The sequence below is a fragment of the Dama dama genome, chromosome 11 (genome assembly GCF_033118175.1).
Source record: "Dama dama isolate Ldn47 chromosome 11, ASM3311817v1, whole genome shotgun sequence".
Classification (NCBI taxonomy): Eukaryota; Metazoa; Chordata; class Mammalia; order Artiodactyla; family Cervidae; genus Dama; species Dama dama.
In genome coordinates, this window is record NC_083691.1 from 95,340,542 (window position 1) to 95,361,826 (window position 21,285).

The following is a 21,285-nucleotide window of genomic DNA, read 5'->3' on the forward strand; positions in this document are numbered from 1 at the left end:
AACTTTCTTTTGTTTTCTTTGGAATTAAATTTCATATAAAAAAAAGAGGGGGCTGTGGTGGGGGTGGGTGGGTATGGCTTTATATTTCTTTGCTGATTTAGCAGGCAACTTCCTGAACAACTTGAAGAAACTGTTTTCATTCATTAAAAAATATTACGATCATGCTATCCTGTATAAAGCTTTCTTACATTCCAAGTTTGATCAGAGAGATCATAAATACAGTTATACACACAGAGTTTATTTTAGAATAATAAATGAATCCTACTTACCCCAGGGGTAAGTAGGGTGACAATCATAGAAGTATTCAAGGAGGAGCCTGTGAACTTGCAAATCCAGGTACCTCACAGTTCCAGACAATGACTTAACAGCCAGTTACAAAACCAGCCTCCTATGGAGGCAAAACGAGACCCCATTCTTGCAATTCCAGTCAACCGTGCTCCTTGATGGACTTCTAGTTAATAACTGAATGAATTTCCAGAATTGTGACAATCTGCTCTATAATTATAAGGACTAACTGATTAATAATTATTGGGCTCTAAAATACTTTGAAAGGAGTTGAGTTTTCCTGTCTTTTAATATTTTACTTAATGTTATGATGAAGACAGAGAAAATCCCCAGGTTAAACACTGCATCAGGTATTGTGTTTACATACATATTTCCTCCGTACTGCCTGGGAGGGATTCCATGACTCAGATCTTACAGCAAAGCAAACAGTGGCTCATGGAGGCTGTTAGAACACCGATCCAAAACAGCTTTACTCCAAAACCTGCACTTGCCACTACTGGATCTGCATGATCATTTGAAAACCAGAGAGACAGCTTATATTGTCTATGTCATCACCAACCTCATTTAAATGAAACTGAATGTACACATACGAGCAATCAGAATTGTTTACTCATTCAATGTTCTGGCTCAGATGGTAAAGAGTCTGCCTGCAATTTGGGTTCAATCCCTGGGTCAGGAAGATCCTCTGGAGAAGGGAAAGGCAATCCAGTCCAGTATTCTTGCCTGGAGAATCGCATAGACAGAGGAGTCTGGCAGTCCATGGAGCCTCAAAGAGTCAGACACGACTGAGCCCAGCACAGCACAGTTGATTTACGACGCTGTGCTGTTTTCAGGCATACAGCAAAGTGTTCCCATTATGCATTTATGTATACCTATTCTTTTCCAGGTTCTTTTCCCATATGGGTTATTACAAAGTATTGAGTAGTGTTCCTGTGTTATACAGTAGTTCCTTATTGATAATCTATTTTATATACATCAGTCAGTCAGTTCAGTTGCTCAGTCATGTCCGACTCTTTGTGACCCCGTGAATCGCAGCACGCCAGGCCTTCCTGTCCATCACCAACTCCCGGAGTCTACTCAAACCCATGTCCATCGAGTTGGTGGTTCCATCCAACCATCTCATCCTCTGTCATCCCCTTCTCCTCCTGCCCCCAATCTGTCCCAGCATCAGGATCATCCAATGAGTCAACTCTTTGCATGAGTTGGCCAGAGTACTGAAGTTTCAGCTTCAGCATCAGTCCTTCCATATATGTTAATTCTAATCTCCTAATTTATCGCTTCCACAATGAACTTATTTACAGACACACTGCTCTTTTTTAACTTGACACATTAAAAACTTTTTAATCAGTGTTAACTATTGATATACATGGTCTTCATTCAAAGTGGATGCACAGTCTTCTAACACGGGGAATCAAAACCTCACTTGTATCTTTTGGTTGAGCTCCAATTCCAAAAAAGCCAAAATACCCAGAGTGTAATAATAATACCTTATATTAACCACCTATGCACACACATTAAATGAGCAACAGTATAAATTTATTGCAGCATTTTTCTTTTTCCTATTGATGTCTGTTCTGATTGTAGAAGTGCAATTTTACATCTGTCCGACCTATTCAATAGTATCTAAAATCTGAGCTTGCATTTTGTGTGTCCTCTCTCGGATTATATCTTTTTATTCAGCCTTTTTTATTTCATTTTACAAAGCCCATACCCATGGTGTTGGGGCAGGGGGCTGTTTTTACACTGTGGACATTTGTGTAGATAATAAGAGCTGATAGATTTATCTTCAAACGACCCGGCTGCTACTTGCTCTAGACTGACACGGTTCTATTTTTGCATTTGAGACTCAGACATGACACCTTGAGCTCTGAGAGTGAGGAGAGGAGTCCAGAGCACTGACTCAGCCTGGCCAGGGCTTCCGGTGGGGCTTAAGGACAGAGCAGCAGGCTTGGGAAGAGGAGGAGAGTGACACCCTTGGTCTGACTTGTCCCCTCAGCCACTCTGCCCTAAGCTGCTGCTGCAACATTAAAAGGCTCAAGGCAAAATGGATTCACTTTCTTTTTCAAATTCCTTTCCTACTTAGGCTGTTCTGTAATATTAAGCATCGTTTAGAAAAGAGTTACGTGTGTAACCGAATCACTTTGCTGCACGCCTGAAGCTAGCACAACACTGTTAATCAAGTATACTCTGATACAAAACAGAAAGTTACACAAATGGATTCAATATATGTCACCATATTTAAAACAGACAGCCAGTGCGAATTTGCTGTATGATGCAGGGAGCTCAAACCCAGAGCTCTGCGACAACCCAGAGGGGTGGGATGGGGTGGGGGGTGGCAGGGAGGCTCAAGAGGGAGGGGACGTACATAGACCTATAGGTGATTCATGTTGATACATAGCAGAAAACAATGCAATATTGTAGAGCAGTCGCCCTCCAATTAAAAATAATATATATATCTTTTAAAAATGGATTCATTTCACAGCATCATCTCCCCCCTACTCTGGGAGCAGCCACTTGGATGCTTGTCCCAGGGTTCCTGTAAAGACACTGTGAGAAGATGGAGACAGGGTCTCCGCTTCTCTCCACCCAGAGGCTCCATGCTGTCTCCCTGCATTTAGGACAGGAGCTCTAAGCAACCCGGGATGTCTGAACCCAATGAGTTTGTTAATCAACTGAGCTATACCTAGCCATAACCTGGCAAAGACTGTCTTCTCTCAGGGGTCAGCAGAGCCCCAAGGTTCTGAGCCTGTCTCTGGAGACAGGGTCCCGGGCTCAGCCCCAGCTTCCATCACTCACCAACCTGTGCCCTGATCAGCTCGCTTTCCCTCTCTGAGCCTGAGCGTCCTCAGCTGGGGGAACCGCTGGCCTCCTTCACCAGGGCTGGTCTGGAGGATGAAATGAGATCATGCACCTAGATAGCCCTCGTCTACCGCCCAACACAACAAGGAAGAAGCCACTGGAGGGCACTGCATGGCAAAGATGCTGGTGACAAGGACCTTGGGGGACAGGGGCCACTTCTCCACTCGGGAAGGGTCTCCCCAGGCTTCCTTCCTTCCTCCCTCCCCAGGATTCCTTAGACTGGACAAACTACCATCCACAGTGTTGGCAAGCATGAGTGAGTGAAGGATGAACCGCTACGTGGAGAGGTAACTAGAAGGAGAAGAAATAGGAGGACATATAATATACTCACTCTGCACTGGCCACTCTACCAGGTACTTTATTTCTTTATTTTTAAGGATTTTTTTTTTAACGTGGACCATTTTTAAAGTTTTTATGAATCTATTACAATATTGTCTCTGTTTTACGCTTTAGTTTTTTGGCCATGAGGCAGGTAGGATCTTAGCTCACTGACCAGCGATGGAACCCACACCTCCTAAACTGGAAGCCAAGAGTCTTAACCACTGAACCACCAGAGAAGTCCTGCAGGCCCTTTGTTTAGAGTTAAGACCAAACTGGTCTCGACGCCCCCGCGCCACCTTTTCCTGGCTGTGTAAACCTGGGGGAAGGTCTCCACCTGGGTTGCAGTGCCTCAGCTTCCCTGTCTATGAAACGGGAACAAAGACAGTGATTCCTCCCAGAGTTTGTGCCTTAGAACAGTTATGAGGATTTAAAGAGCTAACATCAAAGGCGCTTACATCTCAGTCAGGCACCTAGAAAGCATTCCATGACTACCTGGTAAACAAAATATTTTTTTAAAAAATCAAACAAAACATCTCCTGGTTTTCTTATGGTAAGTATCACTCATCACCCTTCCTCGGTCCTCTCGGCTGCTTCGTCTCCTCCCAGGGTCTCACGGCTGGGCTGCCCCAGAGCCCAGTTACTGGTCCTCTCTTGGTTTCCTCAATGGATTTTCACCCCCTTGGTGACCACTTCCAGCTTCCCAGCTGTGGATCCCAGCCCTGTGCTGCTGACCCAGCTCCTTCCTGGACGCCAGGCTCAGGTACCCCACCCTCCTGTTCATCACCCCCACCCGCAGGTCTCACAGCCCCCAACCTCGAGTGCTGGAAAGTGGGCTCCCAGCCCACCACCCACAGCACCTCTTCTCACGTGGGGCCAGTCGGTCCTTACAATAGCTCGGTCCCTCACGGCTCCTTTTCCCGCCACCCCACACCAAACCCACCAGGGGGGTCCTGCAGATTCCAGCTTCAGAAGTCATCCCAGGACCCCAGCCCTTTCGCCACCCGGCCGCCATCCTTCTGCCTTGGCTGCTGACTGGCTGCACTGCCCCCCACCCCATTCCCCACCAGACCGGCTCATCTTCACCATCCCGCCCCACAGCGGCCGGTGGGATGCTCTTATAAGGTGAAGCACACCCACAGCATCACCAAAGTTCCCATGCTGCTTCCATTTCACCTGGAGAGGAGCCCATGTCCTGACACCAGCCCGCCCGACCCCACATGACCCAGGACCCCAGACCCTCCCTCGCCTCCTGCATCCCACACTGCGCTCCCCCCGCCCAGCCACGTGGGCCATGTGGCTTCAGATCTACCACACTGTCTTCAGATCTTCATCTTTAGTCCCCTTTGCCTGGAATGTCCTTCAGCTTAGCCAACCCCTTTACCTCCTGCAAACCTTTATTCAAATACCATGTTTCTCATCGTTGCCGTCTATGACTATTCAATCGAGAATTATAACCCTGTTCCCCATCCCCTGGCGCGACGCCCACTGTTTCTTTCTTTTCTTTTTTTAATGATTATTTACTTCTTTTTGACTGCACTGGGTCTTGCTGCTGTGCATGGGCCTTCTCTAGCTGCGGTGACTGGGGGCTACTCTCTAGTTACAGTGCACAGGCTTCTCAATGCAGCGTCTTCTCTTGCCGTGGAGCACAGGCTTTAGGGCACTCAGACTTCAGTGGTTGCGGCACATGAGCTCAGTAGTTGTGGCTCCCAGGCTCTGGAGCACAGGCTTAATAGTTGTGGCACATGGGCTTAGCTGCTCTGTGGCATGTGGGATATTCCTGGATCAGGGATCCAACCTGTGTCTCCTTCGTTAACAGATGGATTCTTTACCACTGAGCCACCACCACCAGGAAAGCCCCTACTGTCTCTTACAGTCCACCATCTTTCACCTTCTCATAGACTCTCATTGCCTCACCTACTAGACTGACTTTCCCTGGAACAGAACCTCCACAGGGTTGGGGACATTTCTGGATATTTCGCTCACTCTTGGATTCTAAAAGCCCAGAGCTCTGTCCGGCTCACAGCAGGAACCCTAGGCATATTTTCTAAACGTGTGTGTGTGTCAGTCACTCAGTGGTGTCCGACTCTTCGCTACCCCATGGACTGTAGCCTACCAGACTGCTCTGTCATGGGATTCTCTGGGCAAGAATACTAGAGTGATTTGCCACTTCCTTCTCCGATTTTCTAAATGAATATCCACAAAATAGAATCTCTTAAGGGCTGGATGATTAACATAAAGTGAAAGTTGCTCAGTTGTGTCCAACTCTCTGTGACCCCATGGACTATACAGTCCATGGAATTCTCCAGGCCAGAATACTGAGTGGGTAGCCATTCCCTTCTCCAGGGGATCTTCCCAACCCAGGGATTGAACCCAGGTCTCCCGCGTTGTTGGCAGATTCTTCACCAGCTGAGCCACCAGGGAAGCCCAGAGTGAAAGCCGCTCAGATGACTAAACTAGAGGTTGGTTAACTTGCAGAGTCAGGACCCTGGCTCAGGCCCATGCCCCCCTACCACCGTCTCTGCCCCTCCCCATGTTAAACGTGCACTCGGCCCTCCCTCCGTTCCACGCACAGCTCTGCAGTGAACCTACGTCCCAGAGCTGCTGGAAGGTCACCGCATAGCTAGCACTAACAAGCACCTTTACGAGGTCAGCCAGGGAGACAAACGCCAAGGATTAGCAATGCAGTTCGTAAGTTTCCAGGAGGAAGCTCAGCTCACATGGCTGTTTCCTTAAATAGCAATTCTTCTGTGCTGGCCAAGTGACCAAAGTGGACTCTCTGAGACTGCTGCACAACCCAGTGACCTGTGAAAGACTGTCTCTCTCCTGCCCTAATGACCAAAGCCTCAAGTTGTTGTTGTTGTCAAGTCACTAAGTCGTGCCCAACTCCCACAGACTAGAGGCCTGGAGAGTTCCATGGACTCTCCACGGGGTCACAAAGAGTTGGACATGACTGAGCAACTTTCATTTCTTCTTCATAGCCCCGCAGGCTCCTCTGTCCATGGGATTCTCCAGGCAAGAATACTGGAGGAGTGGGTTGCCATTTCTTCCTCCAGGGGATGTTCCCAATCCAAGGATCAAATCCACATCTCCTGCATTGGCGGCTAAGTTCTTTACCATTGAGCCACCAGGGAAGCCCACCAAAGCCTCAAGACACCTCAGCAACATGGCGTCCTATGAGAGAAGTTCAGGATGACCCTCCAAGTGACCCTTTTTTCCTCCTGGTAAAAGGAGGGACTTTGCTGGGAGACAGAGCTCTACTCACCAGGATGAAGACGGTGAAGAATATGACCACGATTGCTGCCGTGATGAATAACTTCTTCCGGGGGAACACGGAGGATGGAAGGAGAAACACCAGCGCGAAGCAGATGGCCCCCCGGAGTCCCCCGTAGGCAATGATGAACTGGTCCTTGAAGGTCAGGGGAATCGTCCGGAACCAGTTAATGACCTGAGTCAGGACGAAGACACCTGAGAAGGAAAACAAAACCGAAGGGAACAGCATGTGTCAGGCCAGGACACGGGAACAGGAAGACATGTTTTCTGTTTCAGGGCAAAGTACAGTTAAGTCCCCAACACAGGAACTTTCAAGTTTCGAACTTTCAAAGATGTGCACATTTGCTCCCGTGTCTAACCGCATAAATCAGTTCACTTGTCTGGCGTGCACTGTGACTTGTCACACAAGTGGCTGTGGTTTTGTACTTTACAGGACTCTACAGAGTGGGCTTCCCACGTGGCTCAGTGGTTAAAAAAAAAAAAAAAAATCTGCCTGCTAATGCAGGAGATGTGGTTTCAATCCCTGATTGGGAAGATCCCTTGGAGGAAGAAATGGCAACCCACTCCAGTATTCTTGCCTGGGACATCCCATGGACAGAGGAGCCTGGCAGGCTATAGTCCATGGGGTCACAGAGTCAGACATGACTGAGCCACTAAACAACAACAACTCTGTAGAGTACAACAGTATAGTATCTTCATCTTAAGCCCAGGATGTCACCTATGACACCTATGATAAAAAGAGCTACCACCTAGACGTTACACAATCTTTTTTCAAGAGGGTGCATAGAAAGTAAGGAGCCAGAACATGTGCCTTCAATGTCAGGCATGAGTGAAGTTGCAGCTCGCCCTCCGTCTCCTGTTGCTGACGATCCTTCAGCTCTACCATCTCCCACCTCCTCTCCTTCCTCCAGGAAGTAACTCTTCGTGCCTATTCACTTGATGCCAGCCCCTGGATGCCAGCAGCTGTATTGTTGCTACTATACTTTTTAAGGTACAGTAAGATTAAAAATCTTCTCTTTATTTTTTGTGTTTGTTAGTTTTCTTATTAGTACTGTTTGTGTGCAAAGTATCATAAATCTATTCCAGGACAATACCATATAGCCGATTATATTAGTTGGGTATCTAGGCTAACTTTGTCGGACTTACTAACAAATTGTAAGTATGAACATGCTCTTTGAACCAAATTAGTTCCCACGTAGGGGACCTTCTGTATTTCAGAAGAAGCTCTTTCCTATCCTGGCTCACATCACTGGGTTCTGGGACCTGTGTTGTTCCAAGACAGTGAGTGAGAACGTGGAATCAGAGACACCAAGAACAGTTAATTCCACTTAAAGCAAAGGCATAAAAATACTCCAGGAAGAAAAGAGCATGTCAGGATGCAGGGAAAGAAGGAGGAGGAGGACATGGAGAATAAGGACGAAGAGGAGGAGCTGGAGGAAGGAGATAAGAAAGACAAGAACCTAAGATGAAGGGAAGTAACAAGAGCAACCACAAAGCAGAGGGAAAGAAGGAAGGACCAGTGCTTCTGTGCCAGACTCCCAGGCCCATGGAGGAGACACGTGCTCATTACCCAGCGCCCTCCAGATCAGGCAGAAGGCCAGGGTGAAGCAGACGAAGGCCCAGTTCCACTCGTGGTTCTTCCCCACAGTGGACACGCCCATGAAGATGAAGATCAGGGTCTCGCTGACGCTGCTTAGCATTTTCATGAAATACTTGATGGTCGTGTAGGATTTCTGAGACACGTTCTCTTCCACGTACTTATTCATGGTCATCGCACAAGCCGTGATTCTGCAAGAAGAGATTAGCTTCTATTTAAAAAGGATAATGGTCCCAATCAGAATATGAGTCAGCAGGTAGCTGATGAGGCTGGCTCTACCCTTCCACCCACAACTACATCATTGATTGATTTTTGTAAGTGACTGTAATTTGCATCCTTGGAAACCCTATTATTTCTGGAAGTCTTCATCAATATCCAAGGCTCCAACTTGGCTCTGCCCAGCTTTCAAGTCTCTGGATATGGACATCAGTACATCAGCTAGTCTGCCAACATCACAAATAAAACAAGCTCCTAATAAATTCAAAGCCCATTATCTTCCTATAAAGCCAGGTCCATCTTCTTTTTTCCTCTAGTGCCCCAAATGCTACACTATTGCCTAAAATCCTAAATTTGAAACTGGTCACACTGGACTTCTCTTTGCACATCCTCAGTGCCCTTCACCATTTGTCTGCTCACCAGTCATCTTCTGTCCCTCATCCTGAATCTCCTGGACCTACTCACTCATTGTGACTCTGATGCCTTACTTCTGGTTCTCATTTCTATTGGGTTGGCCCAAAAGTTTGCTCAAGTTTTTCCGTTAACATCTCATGGAAAAAATCTGAATGAACTTTTAGACCAACCCAATGCTTATCTATTATATTCACTTCTGGAAAATTCAAAATGTATTCATAGGCTCTGAAAATTCCAAAAGGAAGGATACTGTTTTGCTTGTTTTCCCCACATTTCCAAAACTCTGGGACCACAGAGCTCTTTATGCTCCTTTTTCTTGACCTCTATGCTTCTAACTTTCTATTTTGTATTGGAGTATAATTGATTAACATTGTGGTGTTAGATTCAGGCGTAAAAAGTGATTCAGCTATACGTATATGTGTACATCTTCTTTTTCAAATTCTTTTCCCATTTAGGTTGTTACATAATATTGTGCAGAGGTCCCTGTGCTATACAGTAGGTCCTTGTTGGTTGTATAGAATTTTTTAAAAAATTTTTATTGGAGTAAATAAAACATAAAGATGGCCAAGAGGCACATGAAAAGATGCTCAACATCACTAATTACTAGAGAAATGCAAATCTAGACTACAATGAAGTTATCATCTCACACCCATCAGAATGGACATCATCAAAAAATTTACAAACAATAAATGCTGGAGAGGGTGTGGAGAAATGCGAACTCTCCCACCCTGTCATTGGGAACATAAATCAGTGCAGCCACTATGGACAACAGTAAGGAGGTTCCTCAAAATACTAACAATAGAGTGGCTGTATGATCAAACAATCCCATTCCCAGGCATATATTGAGAGAAAACCACACATCAAAAAGATACAACCGAGTGTTCACTGCAGCACTATTTACAATGGCCAAGATGTGGAAGCAACCTAAGTATCCAATCACTTTCATTTTTAATAATAAACCATCAGCTACAGAATTGAAGAAGCCACCAGTGCCTCAGCGGTAAAGAACACTCCTGCCACTGAAGAAGATGTGGGGTTCCATCTCTAGGTCAGAAAGATTCTCTGGAGGAGGGAACGGCAACCCACTCCAGTATTCTTGCCTGGGAAATCCCATGGACAGAGAAGAACAGCAGACTACAGTCCGCAGGGTTGCAAAGAGTAGGACACGACTTAGCGACTAAATAACAACATGGAACTGAAGCCCCTACTTGTCTCATACTAACCCTATTTCCCTCAGTCCCGCTTGGATTTGGATTTTTTCTTTATCAGTCAAGAAGTGATTTTTAAGAGGTTAAAGAAAGTTGTCTTGTCAACATGGTATTTATTTCCCTCTGAGATCATGCTCACATTCATTCACTGGGAAAAATATAAACCACACAGGCGAAAAGCAATCTTTAGTTCATTCAGGGAGCGATTTAACAAAAATTTCTATTCAGAAATTACTGAAAACTACAGCTATGCTGTAGGAATAAAAAAAAAAAAACCATGAATTTTACATGAGTGTTCACAGGATCATTTTCCATTGCTTTGTGTCCTTAACATGACACCAAGTGAGGCTTCTGTCTGCCAGACACCTCCCTGTAACTCCACACTGCCTCTGACCAGCACAGGTGTGATCCTCCAGGGTGAGAAAGAGCCTCGGCAGATACCAGAGACCCAGGGCCCACACACCCTCGTTTGGGAAACGTGGACATCTTTATGATGCGGATGCACTGTTCAGGCTGGGGACGAGTGTTCCAAGGGTCACTTTCTAGTCTGTCACGTACAGGTCAATGCACAGAATCTCTCAAACAAAATACAGGAGGTATTTCACTGCAAACAGGGGTCTTTTTTTGACATAGGGTGCTCTAAGCCAGTCAAACCACCTCCCCTTCAATACCACCCTATGTACACAAAAGTACAAATGAGCTTTGTTGTTGTTGCTCAGTCATGTCTGACTGTTTGCAACCCCATGGATTGCAGCACTAGTCTCCCTCTAATTAGGGAGGCACACACATGACAAACCTAGACAGCGTATGAAAAAGCAGAGACACCACTTTGCTGACAAAGATCCCTACAGTCAAAGCTATGGTTTTTCCAGTACTCACGTACAGATGTGAGAGTTGGACCATAAAGAGGGCTGAGCACAGAAGAATTGATGCTTTTGAACTGTGGTGTTGGAGAAAACTCTGGAGAGTCCCTTGGACTGCAAGGAGATCCAACCAGTCAATCGTAAAGGAAATCATCCCTCAGTATTCATTGGAAGGACTGATACAGAAGCTGAAGCTCCAATTCTTTGGCCACCTGATGCGAAGAGCCAAATCATTGAAAAAGACCCTGATGCTGGGAAACATTGAAGGCAGGAGGAGAAGGGGACAATAGAGGATGAGCTGTTTTGATAGCATCACTGACTCAATGGACATGAGTTTGAGCCAACTCTGGGAGATGGTGAAGAACAGGGAAGCCTAGTGTGCTGCAGTCCATGGGGTCGCAGAGTCGGACATGACTTAGCGACTGAACAACAACAAGAACACGTGACACTCTTATATTGAATATGTGATGCTTAGGAGCCTACTCTATAGGCTGGACGGGAAAACATGAGATTATATCTTCAACCATATAATTAAAGTTTATCTCCACAACCCAGCTGGAAGCTTCATGGGGGAAACAGTGTCATCAATGCTTATCACAGTGCCTGGCACCTCATTAGTGTATTCTCAATTCATGGGAATGGTGGGGTGTCATCGACAGATCTGTATTTTAGAAAGAAAACTTAAGTACATGTGCAGGACAGATCTGGATGGGCACGACCTAGAGACCAGAGTCACCTTCTTTCCCACAATGGTTGTTGGTTTTCAAAATCCACTGCAGCACTTGGTCCATATAATCTCCCCAAACAGGTCCACCTTTGAACGGGTGTTAGGTTCTATTCCATGTGACTATGTGGAGGGAAGGTACATACAGAATTCACCAGTGCCCTCTGCTTTGTTAAATCCATACTAGGGTTTAACATAACTGCAGGATGATTTTTACCAATTTAGAGATGGAGAAGCTAAAGCACGATAACTAGTGGTTTTTAGATTCACCAGCAGTTGAGATTTTTTTTTCTTCATCACTGTCCCACTCTCAATGCAGTATAGAAAACTTTCAGGCCAGCTAATACTGTCTCAACAGTCTTCAGGGAGAAAACAGACTTTCTATTCTGATAATCTGTCACTGGACTATTTTCTGACTAGAAAACTCCAACCAACACTTTTTTCCTTTATTGTACTCCATGCCTCCACCCTGGTGGTCAATGAAACAATGTTCACTTCCTTTCCACCAGCATGCACACTCTCAAGCAGGGGTTGGCCTTCTTCCTCCACCTTGGCTCCCTACACGCAGTGGTACCACGTGTATGTTCACCTGCTGCTGGCTGAAAGTGAAAGAGTTAGCCACTCAGTCATGTCCAACTCTTTACGGCCCCATGGATTGTATCTGAGTAGGCTCCTCTTTCCATGGGATTTCCCAGGTAAGAATATTGGACTGGATTGCCATTTCCTTCTCCAGGGGATCTTCCCAACCCAGGGACTAATCCTGATCTTCTGCCTTGCAGGTGGATTCTTTCATCTGAGGCACCAGGAAGCTGCTGGCTGAGTCTAGCTTAATGGAGACCCAGAATCCTTCATTAGGCAGTTGGCAACTGTAGAACCAAAGAGAAAGACATCCATACAGATGGTGGATGGTGAAGGCAGACTTCTGGTTATGAAGATAAAATACGTACACACCTTATCTGTGTTTACCTACATATTGTGTAGCCATGACTCAGTTCATTCACTTTATGAATACAAACGCTTTTATGTCTTTCAAGAGTGATCAGTTCTCTAATTTCAGTTGCAACATTGGGAGACCTGTTTAGAATTAGAATTGAACTGATAGAAAGGATGTTGCAAAAGTCTCTGGTGTCCATGCCATGTCTGTGTGTGATCTTAAAATGTATGGATTCAGTTGCAGGAAAAGACAGCCCAAACAACAGTTGCATATTCTCCATAAAGTCTTCATCAAACATAAAAGCCTGTTTCACTAATCAGAGCCAAGCATTAGCAAAGACGAGGGACAATTAACAAGCTTTCTCTGCACTGATTAAAGCCAGGTCTGCGATGACTCAGGGTACACTGCAAGTTCTCAGAATAAAGTACTCACTCATGTGAGGTAAATTAATTATTCCAGGGCACAAATTACTATATAACGGATCGCCTCTTCCAGTAAACCTGACAACCCAGAGAGAGTGAGTTTGACACATGAGGAAATGAAAAGAAAAAAAAAAAAAGTTTTGCAAATAAATATCCAACCACAAAAACTGAACAACCTTTCTTAAAATTTCAAAATGAAATGAATTCCAACAAATATAGATGTTTGGTATTCATGAATTCTTGTCCATTTCACAGATTTTCCACATCTTTTGTATTTTTCTCCTTTGGATGTGTTCAACTATTATTTATAGTTCATTTTCTGGCTCCTAAAGTTTGGTCCCTGGGTCAAGGTCTCCTGGAGGAGGAAATGGCAACCTGCTCCAGTATTTTTGCCTGGAGAATCCCACGGACAGAGGAGCCTGGTGGGCCATGGTCCACAGGCTCACAAAGAGTTAGAGACGATTGCAGTGACTTAACACACACAAAGCAATCATGGTTTTGTGCAAAAACACATAAGAGGCCACAGCTCATTGTCAAAAGTGTGATATGAAATACAAGGCATCAAGGGACCCGCGGTGTCCACTGACTCTAGTTGAGGACTGCTGATGAAGGCATGAGTGACAGAAAGATTGGACCAAGATCACGATGATGGAATTATAGTTTTCCAGCTGGAGAACACCTGGTGGACATTGGGAGAGGGTTGCAGGCAGGTATGAGAATCAGCTGCTATGTGACAACCCTGCACTAGTGAACAGGCAGAGTAGAGTGTTCCCAGGATTTAACCTGGGAACACTGAGACCCTCATCGGAGGCTGCCACATTCTGGAAGTCCTCCTGCTCCTCACACTAGTAGCCGAGAATTATTTCTAAAAGTGTAGCTTGTTGACCACATGATTCTGAGTAGTCCTTGGAAAAAAACGCAAATGCCAAGACCCCCATCTGAGACCTATGGACTCAGAATCTCTGGTGGGGTCCTGGGATTCTGTATCCATAGCAACCTTCTCAGGGGATTCCAAAATACATCAAAGTTTGAGGAAACCAAGGGAGCCCAGGAAGAAGGTTCAGAGGAGGAAAAACGAAAGAGAAAAAGAGCTGACACTTGAATCCTGTTATTTAAAGATCTATTGGAGAGTGAAAACAAGGGTTCACATGAGATGTGAGGACTGTGGTGGACTTAATTTCGCTTTGCCACCTGTTTTCCCTCCCCTTCTCACAATATTCATGATTTGCATCTGGGTGTGCATTCCCACCTTCTCTTGCCTAGCCTAGTATGCAGGCATCTTCACTCTGCTGCTGGACACACGTTCCCACCCTCCTGCCTGGACAGAGTCCTCATCCCCAGGCATCCAGCAAGCCTGAGGCCCTGCCTTCTAGCTTCCACCGCAGTTCTTGTTGTTGTTCAATTGTCAGTCTTCCCTGTCCTTCACTATCTCCTGGAGTTTGCTCAAATTCATGTCCATTGAGTCAGTGATGCTATCTAACCATCTTACCCTCGGAAGCCCCTTTCTCCTCCTGCCCTCAGTCTTTCCCAGCAGCAGGGTTTTTTCCAATGAGTTGGCTCTTCACACCAGGTGGCCAACGTATTGGAGCTTCAGCTTCAGCATCAGTCCTTTCCATGAATATTCAGGTTTGATTTCCTTTAGGATTGACTGGTTTGATCTCCTTGCAGTCCAGGGGACTCTCCAGCGTTTTCTCCAGCACCACAATTTGAAAACATCAGTTCTTCTTCAATGCTCAGACTTCTTTATGGTCCAACTCTCACATCCATACATGACTACTGGAAAAACCACAGCTTTGATTATACACAGAGGATTATTCAGACATTATCAGTGTCCTGAGGGATGGTGTAAAAGGGTTTAGAAGCTCTCCAATCATGGATTCACTAGAAAGCAAAAAAAAAGAGCGAGTAACCTCCCTGCTTACAGTTTCCAAAGGCTCCCGAGTGTCTACAGAACAACACAGGCCAAGACTAGGCATCTGCTGGGGGTGGGGAAAGGACAGAGTGGGAGTTTGGGATTCGCAGATGCAAACTTTTATATATAGGATGGATAAACAACCAGGTCCTATCGTATATGATTAAGCTGGGCTACTAAATAGCTTAGATATGGAAGCAACCTAAGTGTCCATCAACAGATGAATGGATAAATAAACTGTTGTCCATATATATAATGGAATACTGCCCAGCCACAAAAAAGAATGAACTAATGCCATCTGCAGCGACATGGATGGATCTAGAGATGATCATATGAAGAGGTTGGGATTACCAGATGCGAACTATCATATATAGGATGAATAAATAATAAGGTCCGACTGTATAGCACAGGGGACTGCATTCAACATCCTGTAATAAACCGTAATGGAAAAGAATCTGAAAAGAAATAAATATATATATATAGATAACTGAAATATGTATATATGTATAACTGAGTCACTTCACTGTACAGTAGAAACTAACACAACATTGCAAATCAACTACACTTCAATAAAAAAGAAAAGTAGACATGTGCCTCTCTTATCACCCTAGACTCTGTTCTTATGTGTAGGTGAGTGCTTCACCTGGGAGCCTTCTGTCTCTCCCCAGAATGCCCTTCTCTTCATCACTGAGGCTTCAATGCAGTATCACCAGCCCCACCCCCACTGTATTATTTATATGTTTTATTATCAAGGATTGAGCTTCCCTTAAAGATGTATAATCGACACAGATGGAAATGGCCATCTCTCCCAGTGGGTTTTACTCTCACTGCTTTCTTCTGCTAACAGACTCTTTCTCATACCGTCAGCTGGTCATGAGACACAGGCTGATCCAATCACAGTTCTCCAAATCCCTGGGCCAATCACAGTCCTTCCCTCAAAATTTCTTCTGCCTGGGGCTGGCAGGGTAGATCTCTGTTTATAGGGACGAGGTTGTAGAGACAGAAAGCCCAAAGTCTGTGACCTTGGTTTGATGAGAAGGTAGTCATCACATGGAGAAAGACAAAACTGAAGGAGAAAGACTGTCCAGGTGGCCAGGTGACCTGGAGTCTCCATTACCATCACACCAAGGCCAGACCTACAAGAATTTATTTATATGAGCCAATACATTCCCCCTTTATGGTGGAATCTGCTTTGATTTGGAGTTTGCCTGGTGGCTCAAAAGGTAAAAAAAATCTGTCTGCATGTGCGAGAGACCCAGGTTGGATCCCTGGGTCAGGGAAGGTCCCCTGGAGCAGGGAATGACAACCCACTCCAGTATTCTTGCCGGAGAATTCCATGGACAGAGGAGCCTGGTGGGCTAACACAGTCCATAGGGTTGCAAAGAGTCAGACAAGACTTAGCAACTAACACTTTGGCTTTACTAACCCAGAGCCTCCCTCTGTTGTTTCAGCTGGGCTCCTGCTTACAGAGCTTCTTTGGCGGCTCAGCAGTAAAGAATCTGCCTGCCAATGCAGGAGATACAGGTTTGATCCCTGGGTCAGGAAGATCCCTGGAGGAGAAAATGGCAACCCACTCCAGTATTCCTGCCTGGGAAATCCCATGAATAGAGGAGCCTGGTAGGCTGAGGTCCATGGGCTTTCAAAGAGTCAGACATGACTTAGCAAGTAAACAATAACTGGTTTTGGAAGTTGGATCTGCACCCATAGCTGAATTCTCTGGTCTAACGCTCTCATGAAAGGAATGAAAATGTGACTTTAATCATGTGTTCAAAGCTGTCATACTCAAAAGTGTGAAGTGAGTAGTCCCTGTACACTGCATCTCACTATGAGTTTTCTAGATGTGGTGCACATAACTGGATAATACTGATTGTGCCATCCCTTTTAGGGAAAACAGAAATGGGAACTATTTCTCAGCCATTATATCATGTTTACATTTCTGATTATAACCTTGTTTTGCACCATGGCCTACACAGACTTATAGCAAGTCTCAGACTCGAGAGTTTGAAAGAGGAAAACGCAACTTGAAATTGTAAGCTCTAGGGCTTCTCTGGTGGCTCAGTGGTGAAGAATTCACCTGCCAATGCAGGAGATGCGGGTTTGATCTCTGATCAGGGAAGATCCCAAATGCCTCGGGGCAACTAAGCCCATGCACCACAACTACTGAGTGTGTGCTCTAGGGCCCGGGAGCCACAGCTACTGAAGCCTGTGTGCCCGAGAGCCTGTGTCCTGCAACAAGAGCAGCCACCGCGACAAGAAGCTTGTGCACCACATCTAGAGAAGAGTCCCGGATCGCAGGGCTAGAGAAAGCCCATGAAAGAAGACTCAGCACAACCAAAAAAAGAAAAATTGTTAAGCTCTCGACCAAGAGCAATCCAGTGATGACTTGATCAACGAATCAAGTTATTTTCTACAATTTCCATGAAGCATAGACCTGAAGCAATATGATCATTTTCAGATAAAGACAAGACAAAACAGCTAGAAAAAGCAAAGGGATGGCACAGTCAGTATTATCCAGTTATGTGAAAATTGTTTAGTCATTCAGTCATGGCCGACTGTTTGTGACACCATGGACCGCAGCACGCCAGGCTCCTCTGTCCTCCACACGCTTTCACTATGCCAGCCTTCCCTTTCAACATGCGAAAAGATCCGTTCTTCAAACAGATCTCAGGGAATCAGTTCTTAATTCAACAAACTGCTACAGTTTCATGAAACTTAAATTTACCAGGAAAATACTAGATATTTTCCTGTCTAAGAATTCTCCACCCAGCCTAAACCTCTCGATTAGCTGCACTCACTGAGAAGAGCAGTGGCAGGACTGGTCCTAAAGAATAACCAAAAAATTACCCCCAGTCTGTCTTTTAGGTAAATGTCATTCTGAGAAGGTAATGAATGGGTTTTCACAAGCGGCTTAAATACAGCATTTATTGGATTGACTATGCATGGTACCAATTCTTCCTCAGAAATTTAACTTTTCTGTTTGTGTTTCATATAAACTAAAATTATTATTCCTTCAGTACAACTGATAAACACAAGATTCCAAAAACATTTTAGGAGATGGGGAGTAGCTTTAAAAATCTATCCTTAATCATCTGCAACAATGTGGTACTTTATTTTACTTAGGTTTTTTTGTTTTGTTTTTGCCTCTACCAAAATCAAATCTTTTTTGAGTCTACCTAGAATAAGGCTCCTTGAAAATGACCCACTTCAGAAGCCACCACACCACAAACCTTGGGTGAGAAAGGCCCCAAATTATGTTACTTTATTCATTTGGTCTTAAATAGAAATCCATAAAATATTGTTCACAAAAGAAAACGCTCTCTGGTAACATTTATTATGGCAGCTATTTTAAATTGTTGTTCTCTGTTTTTTAACTACTACTATGAAATACCCCATATACTATTTCTTGAATTCTTAACATACCTTAAAACACCTAATTACAAACTGTGTGACTGAACCACACAGGACTCATGTAATTGAAATTTCACGGACTGCATAAGTAAATTGCATTTCCCATACAGACCACAATATGTAGGTGCTACTGATCTTAGTCTACAGAACAAATACAGACAAAAACAGAGATTAAAATAGTGCTTGAAGGGTTGTTTTACCTCTAAGAAAATTGGGTGAGAAAATGTATTATTCTGAATATTACATATCAGATAAGCTTGCAATTTTAGTTCATGAAAAACATGAAATCTCCAAACATAGGGAATCTGTTTTAAAGGATTTTGTTCATCCCTGTATTATGTGTGTGTGTGCATGCGTGTGCATGCTCAGTTGTGTCCACCTCTTTTGTGACCCCATGGACTATAGCCTCCCCCCCACCTCCCCAGGCTCCTCTGTCCATGGAATTTTCCAGACAAGAATACTGGAGTAGGTTGCCTTACCCTCCTCCAGGGGATCCTCTCAACCCAGGGATCAAACCTGGGTCTCACTACGGCTCCTGCATAAGCAAGTATATTCGTTACCACTGGGCTACCTGGGAAGCCCATGTCTGTAGGAGTGACAACTTTTGCTCAGAGAGAATCCCACCACTGAGCTAGATGTTGAAGGTGTTTATACCAAAACCCCTCTTCACACTGTTCATGAGGTTCTTGAGGCATGAATGCTAGAGTGGTTTGCCTTTCTCTTCTCCAATAGCGAAGGACGGGGGAGCCTGGTGTGCTGTAGTCCATGAGGTCGCAAAGAGTCGGACACGGCTGGGCGACTGGACAACAACATAGCAAAACCCCTAAATGCAGGTTTGGGGCAACAGTTTTCATTTTTTATGGTGGCTTAAATATGACTTCTTAATCATCTCAAGCTGCCTCAGAAGACCCCTCCACTCTCCCTTCAGTGATCTTCCCCTTCCTTTCTGATCTCCCTGTTCCGAAAGAAAGGTTCTTTATAAACCACACAGCTACCATTGATGGGGAAACTGCACATCAGCTCTATTTTTCCCATTTTTTTCACACCCTCATTTTTCTTTCTTTTACTTTATCAAAGGGAAGAAAACACATTGGAACAAATCTTTAAATATCCAAGTAGCAAAACTAACACTGGTAATGTGGATATTCCAATGCCATTCTCTCAAATCATCCCACCCTCTCCTCCCATTGAGTCCAGAAGTCTGTCCTTCACCTCTGTGTCTCCTTTGCTGCAGATGGAGGGGACACATGTATGCCTATGCGAAAGTTACTTAGTTGTGTTCGACTCTTTGTGACCCTATGGCCTATACAGTCCATCAAGTTCTCCAGGCCAGAATACTAGAGTGGGTAGCCGTTCCCTTCTCCAGGAGATCTTCCCAACTCAGGGATCGAACCCAGGTCTCCCACATTGCAGGCAGATTCTTTACCAGCTGAGCCACCAAGGAAGCCCATATATGCCTATGGCTGACTCATATTGATGTATGGCCAAAACCATCACAGTATTGTAAAGTAATTATCTTCCATTTAAAAAAATAAATACATTTTAAAAAGAATATGTAATAAAATCTCTAAATGCAAATTAAAAAAAAAAAAACCTAAGTGAATGCTATGGAACAAAGCTAACAGAGATGTGATACAAGCTACATAAGTAATCTTCAATTTCCTAGTGGCCACAGTTAAAAACATAACAATAAACCAGTGAAGGCAACTTTCATAATGTATTTATTTAATCCAACAGAACTAACACATTTTCATTTCAACATGCAAACAAGAAAGATAAAAAGCATTAATGAGATACTCTAGTCTCTTCCGACTAAATCTTAAAAATCTGGTGTATATTTTATACTTAGAGCCCACCTCAAGTTAGAATGACCACATTTTAAGTGCTCAAGAGCCACATGTGGCCGATGGCCACAGTGACCACAGCACTGGACAACACCCAGGGGAAAAAAAAGGGACAGCCCACCAGTTTTCTTCCTCCTTCAAAAAAAGCCAAGCAAACACTGGAGCTCACCAGCTGGAGCTAGTTCATTAAAAGTTTAAACCATAAAAACAAGTGAAAATAATTTCACAAATCACTTACACTTGGCTGTTTTTGTTGTTGTTCGGTCGCTAAGTCGTGTCAGACTCTTTGCAACCCCATGGACTGTATCACCCCAGGCTCCTCTGTCCTCCTGTCTCAAAGTATTTGAGCAAGTTCATGGCCATTGAATCGGCAATGCTATCTAACTATATCATCCTCTGATGCTCCCTTCTCCTTTTGCCATTTTTTTTAAATAAAAAACACTATTTTGGGTGAATTTACATACTTTGGGCAAATAGTATATTATTTCACTCACATCTCGAATCTTTAAAAAAAAAAAAAAAGCAAAGTCACAGAAACAGAGTGTCCATTGGTGGTTGCCAGGGATTTGGAGGGGGTGTAAGGGAAAAAGGTGAAAATTGCTCATAGGCTACAAATTTCCAATTATAAGATAAGAACTCTGGGATCTAAGGGGCCATATGGTGACTGGACAATCCTGCATAGAATGGTACATGTGGGCAGTTAATAATGCTGTATTGTGCACTTGAAAGTTCTCACTACACACACACAAGGATGGGGAACTATGTGAGGCGATGAATATGTCAGTTAACTTCACGGTGGTGATCATTCTGCAATACACACCTATTATCTAATCATCACATTTTACACCTTAAGTTTATACAGTGGCCATTACATCTCAGTAAAGTTAGAAAAAAAAACGGGTTATAATTTAAAATTCCTCCCTGCATTTTCTAGTTTTGCCATGTAGGTGAGGGAAAGTTATACAAAATAAAACAGAAGATAGGTGAGTCACCATTTAAAAATAATAA

General features: G+C 44.3%; 1 protein-coding gene across 1 annotated transcript in view; it reads right to left on the bottom strand.

Moving 5' to 3' along the window:
* SLC9A2 (solute carrier family 9 member A2) overlaps nucleotides 1–21,285 on the bottom strand; it is an 87,872-nt gene that overhangs the window by 27,085 nt on the left and 39,502 nt on the right. Inside the window, exons 4-5 of the mRNA XM_061155841.1 lie at nucleotides 8,306–8,523; nucleotides 6,728–6,930 (exon numbers count right to left, since the gene is read on the bottom strand). Coding sequence (XP_061011824.1) covers nucleotides 6,728–6,930; nucleotides 8,306–8,523 — 421 coding nt within the window. The remainder of the gene's footprint in view (nucleotides 1–6,727; nucleotides 6,931–8,305; nucleotides 8,524–21,285) is intronic.